The sequence below is a fragment of the Manacus vitellinus genome, unplaced genomic scaffold (assembly GCF_001715985.3).
Source record: "Manacus vitellinus isolate BGI_N305 unplaced genomic scaffold, ASM171598v3 ctg7180002429531_pilon, whole genome shotgun sequence".
NCBI classification, from domain to species: domain Eukaryota; kingdom Metazoa; phylum Chordata; class Aves; order Passeriformes; family Pipridae; genus Manacus; species Manacus vitellinus.
The window spans coordinates 1-6,715 of NW_021938080.1; the positions used below are offsets into that span (position 1 = coordinate 1).

The window sequence follows — 6,715 nt, forward strand, 5'->3', positions numbered from 1 at the left end:
GGGGGTGGCACAGTCCCTCGGGGGGTGGCACAGTCCCTCGGGGGTGGCACAGCCCCTCCGGGAGTGTCACAATCCCTCGGGGAGTGGCACAGCCCCTCCGGGACTGGCACGGCCCCTCAGGAGTGGCACAACCCCTCGGGGGTGGCACAGTCCCTCGGGGAGTGGCACATTCCTCGCCACAGCCCCTCAGGAGTGTCACAGTCCCTCGGGGGTGGCACAGCCCCTCTGGGTTGGCACATTCCTCGCCGTCTGCCCGCGGAGCTCTTTGCATTGGAAATGGGGTTGCTCATGAAGGAGCCTCTGATCTCGGGGTGGGTCAGTGTTGGGGCTCCAGACGCTGATCTGGCGGTGCCCGCTGGCACTGCCTGAGCAGGGGGAGCTTGTCATTTATACCCGCTGGTTGATGTCATTTGTACCCCAGGTTGTTGTCATTTACACCCGAAATTATTGCCATTTATACCTGAGATAATTATCATTTATACCCAAGGTTATTGCCATTTATACCTGAGATAATTATCATTTATACCTGAAGGTATTGCCATTTATACCTGAGATTATTGCCATTTATTCCTGAAGTTACTGACATTTATACCTGAGATTATTGCCATTTATGCCTGAGATTATTATCATTTATACCCGAAGTTATTGCCATTTATATCTGAGATTATTATCATTTATACCCTAATTTATTGTCATTTATACCTGAAGTTATTGCCATTTATACCTGAAGTTATTGTCCTCTATACCTGATGGCTGATGTAATTTATACCTGGTGGTTGTTGCCATTTACACCTGAGATTATTACCATTTATACCCGAGGTTTTGTCCATTATACCTGAGATTATTGCCATTTGTACCCCAAGTTATTGCCATTTATACCTACTGGTTGACACCCCGATGGTTGATGTTTCTCTGCCTGGGAGGTTTTTTTGCCTCAGCCCTTTTTCCTCCTCCCGTTCCAACAGGTACGAGGAGGAAATCAACCGGCGCACGACGGTGGAGAACGAGTTCGTGGCGCTCAAAAAGGTGAGAGGCTCCAAACCCGGGGGTCATTCCACCCGCTGGAGGTCGGTCTGGTACAAAACTCGGCAGAAACGGTGAATTATTAGTAAAAAAACCCACCAGAAGTGCTACAGCAGCAGCTCCACAGCCGCGGATTTGTCACCCCGAACACGCTCCGGGAGCGGGACGGGAGGGGGTGTTTGAGGGAGGGGGACAGGGCAGGACAGGTCCCACCAGAACACCCGGTTCTTCCCGGCCTCCTCTCCACATCCTTTATTCTTGGACATCAGAAAGGCAGGAATCATCTGAAGAACATTAAAGAAAAGCCCTTTAAACCCTCCCGAGGTGGTGCCGGGTTTGCGGCCGCGTCCCGAGTGACAAACCAGCCAATTCCTGTCGGTCGTGTTGGAATGGTTTGGTTTTCCTCCAGGAGACACCAGGACACCCTGACTCACCCCCTCGCACCTTTCTGCTCTTGGCATCCTGTTGGGACACGTTTCTGTCTCACTTTTGCTGCCTTCCGTGTGTTTTCTCCGGCGTTTCCAGCCAGGCTGGGGCTGGAATGTGCGTCCCTGCTCTCTTTCAGGATGCAGACTGCATCTTCCTCAACAAGGAGGAGCTGGAGGTGAAGGTGGATCTGTTGAGAAGGCAGTTGGAGCTGTTGAAATGTGTGTTTGAGGAGGTGAGTCCCTCTGGTCCGTCCCAGCAGTTTGGGGGTCCTGTCTCACCCCGCAAATTTGCGCTCCTGGAAACCCCTCTGGGACGTGTCTCATCCCAAGCCCGGAATAATTAAAAGCTTGGAAGTACAAGGCTGATCTGAAATTACCATGATTATGCTGGGAATAGGGTGGTTCCCCCTCTCCTCCTGTAGCTCCAGGTAGGAACTGGCTCTGTCCTAACTCTGCCCCGGAGAAGAGATGCGTCCGTCTCGTTCCTCCGGCTCTCGGCTCCTGATTAGAGCTGAGGGAACTCCCGGCCCAGTCCTGTCATTAGCAGCCCTGGAGCAGCCGGAGATGACAGGATACCAAACTCCTGGCCCTTGATGTGGATGCGATTGCTCCAGGTCCTCAAAGTGGGTCAGAGGCGACGTGTGGCGACTCACCCAGCCCCGGGATTTTCTGCTGAGCCGTCCCCGGGGACACTGCAGGGCTTGCTCTCCGTGTCCCGGCCCTTTGCCTGCCTTGCAAAGTCAGGTTCTGGGAGCTGACTAAGCCCTTCCCCGCCCGCAGGAACGAGCTCAGGTGGATCGGCAGCTCTGCGACACCTCGGTCATCGTCAAGATGGACAACAACCGGGACCTGGACATGGAGAGCATCATCAAGAACGTGGAGTGCTGGTACCAGGAGATCGCCCAGAAGAGCAAAGAAGAAGTCGACGCTTTCTACCAAACCAGGGTAGGCCTGGCAGACCCTCCTGGGCCTCTGCACAGCGATGCCCCCAGCCCAAAAATGACAACTGCCTCGTTTTCTGGTCCCAGTTTCAGGAGCTCCAGGACAAGAGGGGGAAATACTGTGACGACCTGCAGAGCAACAAGTGTGAGATCTCAGAGCTGACCAGGATGATACAGAAGCTGCAGTGTGAGCTGGAGAGTGTCAAGAAGCAGGTAGGAGAGGGGATGAGCCCAGGGAGGTTGGACAGCTGAGGTATCAGGAAAGGTGACACACTGTCCTTTAGGAGGGCAAGAAGCAGCAGGAGAGGCCCAAGGTGATGATCCCAGGGAGGCTGCACAGCTCAGATAGAGGGAAAGGTGACACACTGCCCTTTAGGAGTCAAGAAGCAGCAGGAGAGGTGATGATCCCAGGGAGGTTGCACAGCTCAGACATCAGGAAAGGTGACACACTGCCCTAAAGGAGTCAAGAAGCATCAGGAGAGGCCCAAGGTGATGATTCCAGAGAGACTGGACAGCTCAGATACAGGAGAAGGTGGCACACTGCCCTTTAGGAGTTAAGAAGCAGCAGGAGAGGCCCAAGGTGATGATCCCAGAGAGGTTGCACAGCTCAGACATCAGGAAAGGTGACACACTGCCCTTTAGGAGGTCAAGAAGCAGCAGGAGAGGCCCAAGGGGATGATTCCAGAGAGATTGGAAAGCTCAGATAGAGGGAAAGGTGGCACACTGTCCTTTAGGAGTCAAGAAGCAGCAGGAGAGGCCCAAGGTGATGATTCCTTGGAGGCTGGGAAGCTCAGATACAGGGAAAGGTGGCACACTGCCCTAAAGGAGGTCAAGAAGCAGGGAGGAGAGGCCCAAGGTGATGATCCCAGGGAGGCTGCACAGCTCAGATAGAGGGAAAGGTGGCACACTGCCCTTTAGGAGGTCAAGAAGCAGGGAGGACAGACCCAAGGTGATGATCCCAGGGAGGTCGCACAGCTCAGATATCAGGAAAGGTGACACACTGCCCTAAAGGAGTCAAGAAGCATCAGGAGAGGCCCAAGGTGATGATTCCAGAGAGATTGGAAAGCTCAGATACAGGGAAAGGTGACACACTGTCCTTCAGGAGGTCAAGAAGCAGCAGGAGAGGTGATGATCCCAGGGAGGTTGGACAGCTCAGGTATCAGGAAAGGTGACACACTGTCCTTTAGGAGGCCAAGAAGCAGGTAGGAGAGGTGATGATCCCAGGGAGGTTGGACAGCTCAGGTATCAGGAAAGGTGACACACTGCCCTTCAGGAGTCAAGAAGCAGCAGGAGAGGCCCAAGGTGATGATTCCAGAGAGACTGGACAGCTCAGACATCAGGAAAGGTGGCACACTGTCCTTTAGGAGGTCCAAGAAGCAGCAGGAGAGGCCCAAGGTGATGATCCCAGGGAGGTTGCACAGCTCAGATATCAGGAAAGGTGACACACTGCCCTTTAGGAGGTCAAGAAGCAGGGAGGACAGACCCAAGGTGATGATCCCAGGGAGGCTGCACAGCTCAGACCCGCTGGATCAGCCTTTGGGAGACTTCAGACCTGCTCCGGGCCGTGGTTGGAAAGGGAAGGGGGGGCAGAGGGGCGGGAGGCCGGCGGGTTTTCTCTGTCTGCAGTTTGGATTCATCCCAACCCGGGGTGTCCAGGAATGAGGAAGCAAAGCCCTGTAGACCCTGCAGTGTCGTCCTCCCCTCTCCACCAGGTCTCCTGCCTGCAAACCTCCATCTGTGACGTGGAGCAGCGCGGGGACTGCGCCCTCAAGGACGCGCGCGAGAAGCACATCGAGCTGCAGAACGCGCTGCAGAAGGCCAAGGACGAGCTGGCCTGCATGCTCAGGGACTACCAGGAGCTGCTCAACGTCAAGCTGGCCCTGGACATCGAGATTGCCACCTACAAGACCCTCCTGGAGGGTGAGGAGAGCAGGTGGGTGACACGGCTCTGTCCTTTCCGTCCGTCGGAGGCCGCGGTGGTTCCAGGTCCCGAGTGGATTTTACAGCTCCAGGGGCTTCCCAGGCTCGCAGGAACTGGGGCTGGAGGCCACGGGGGCCACCCTGGTGCCAGCAAACCCAGCTCCTGTGCCAGGGGCAGTCAGATGGGTCACAACGAGGGGGGAGTGGGCTGGGTCCGGGGCTGGAAGCTCTGGGTAACCTGCACTTCTCATTTCTCTTCTCTCCCCCGACAGGATCTGTGTGGGGAACCCCGTGAGTGTGTGTAAGTACCCGCAGGATTTCCAGCCCTCAGGGTTTATCTTAGGAAAGGCAGTTTTGGGAGCAGCACTGTCCGTCTGCCCCCTCCCTCTGCCTCCCTTTGCCACCCTCGGGAAGGTTTAACCCCAGAAATCTCAAATATCGCCAAATTTAAAAACCAAAAATTATCAGCTTTTGGACTGAGGGGGAGGAGGTCAAATTCACACCCCTTTTCTACTGTCGGAGGCAACAGTGAGATGTCCGGGCCATGCACTGGACCCGGGAGGGAACGAGGCAGCAGCCAGAGCAGACCCGTGGGAAGGGGGAGGGTCCTCGGGACTGGGGAGGGTCTGTGGGACCGGGAGGGTCTGCGGGACCGGGAAGGGTCTGCGGGAATTGGGAGGGTCTGCGGGACCGGGGAGGGTCTGTGAGACTAGAGAGGGTCTGCGGGAATGGGGAGGGTCTGCGGGAACGAGGAGAGTCTGTGGGACCGGGGAGGGTCTGTGGGAACGGGAAGGGTCTGTGGGACCGAGGAGGGTCTGGGGGACCGGGGAGGGTCTGTGGGACCGGGGAGGATCTGCGGGACCGGGGAGGGTCTGTAGGAACGGGAAGGGTCTGCGGGAATGGGGAGGGTCTGAAGGAACGGAGAGGGTCTGTAGGAACGGGAAGGGTTTGTGGGACCGAGGAGGGTCCGTGGGACCGAGGAGGGTCTGCGGGAACGGGGAGGATCTGCGGGAACGGGGAGGGTCTGTGGGACCAGGAGGGTCTGTGAGACTAGGGAGGGTCTGCGGGACCGAGGAGGGTCTGTGGGAACGAGGAGGGTCTGTGGGACCGGGAAGGGTCTGTGGGAACGAGGAGGGTCTGCGGGGGGACGTGTCGGGACACGGGGAAGGGTCTATGGGAAGGAGGGAGGGGGGTCTCGGGCACGCGGGACAACCCCCCTGGAAATCAGGCCGGGTGGGTTCCGTCACCCGGGACAGAACTCGCCCGGAAATTCTCACGGTGAGGCGGGCCGGGGGGTGCCGGGGGGGCCCTTCCAGGCTCGGGGGGGTCTGCGTTTCTGCTGTTTTTCCCGCCCCCTACATCCGATACTGCCCCCGCGGCTTGTTTCAGCGTTGGTCAGCACAGCGGTGTACTTCTATTCCCTCACGGACGCAACTGCGGGCTGCTGGAGGCTCAATCGGGGCGGGCGGGTTCGGCTCGCTGGCCGGGCCGGGTCGCCACAGCCGCCCGGCGCGGCGCGCTATCAGCTCCCGCAGCGCCCCGCGTTCATCGCACCCCAAGCTCTGCCTGTCCTCAGCTCGGTGCCAAAGGCCCTGGCCAGGTTGCCGCCGGAGTGTTACTGCCCCCCAGGCGGGGTGGGGTGGCAAGGCGGGGGGGGTTCACGCTCCCGGAGCGGGGGGTACACGGCCGCCCCGGGCTGGCGCCGCGGGTGGGGGCTGCAGGCCGTAGGCGGGTGGGTCGACTTGCGGCAACCAGGGCTCGTCATCACCGGCAGCTGGCCGGGTGCCCCCGGTGGGTGGGTCCCCCCGTTGTCCGGGCGGCGCCGAAGGTCGTGGGGTGCAACCCCGGCGTGTGCGGCGAACGCTTAGGCGTGGCAGAGACTCCCTGGCGTGGTCCCCTAGGTGCCGCGGAGGTGGGGGGGCTGGCGTGGGCCTCCCCCCGCCGGGGGCTGGAGCGCGGCCGTTCCTACACCAGGGATGAGAGCGGGAAGAGGCGGGATTAGGCGGGATGAGTCCCCCAAACATCCGCTGTCCTGCGATCGCAAACCATTCCACATTTTATTAACACCCCTCCCCCCCCTCCCAGCCCGATTTTCAGAGCCCCCCCCCACCCTCAGGCCCTCTTAGAAGTCTTCTCCCACCTCAGTCTTTTCTCTGTGTTCCGCACTGTAGGTCATCACAGCTTTAATGGGTTTGCTCGTGGCGCTGCTTCCCCCTCCGGCTTCTCCCAGGTTAATTAACAACATTCCTCCTTCCAAGACATCCCTTTTTTCCCCTTCCAGCTCCTCCCAAAGCATTTCAGAAAAGCGAGAGAGGATTTAACCATTTAACTTTCCCAGCAGACACTGTAAAGCGCAGACTCCCTTTATTTTTATTCTTTTGTTCGTTTGTTTTGTTTTTCTTT

The 6,715-nt window shown here is 58.2% G+C and overlaps 1 protein-coding gene across 1 annotated transcript; it reads left to right on the forward strand.

Moving 5' to 3' along the window:
• Nucleotides 1-965: 965 nt before the first annotated feature.
• LOC112840982 (keratin, type II cytoskeletal 73-like) lies at nucleotides 966-6,314 on the forward strand (the record flags this gene model as incomplete). Its single annotated transcript, XM_029965694.1, has 8 exons — nucleotides 966-1,026; nucleotides 1,589-1,684; nucleotides 2,232-2,396; nucleotides 2,480-2,605; nucleotides 4,105-4,325; nucleotides 4,585-4,613; nucleotides 5,702-6,103; nucleotides 6,214-6,314. Coding segments are annotated over 8 exons (1,201 nt in total), but the record flags the coding sequence as incomplete, so codon positions are not given.
• Between the last annotated feature and the right edge of the window lie 401 nt (nucleotides 6,315-6,715).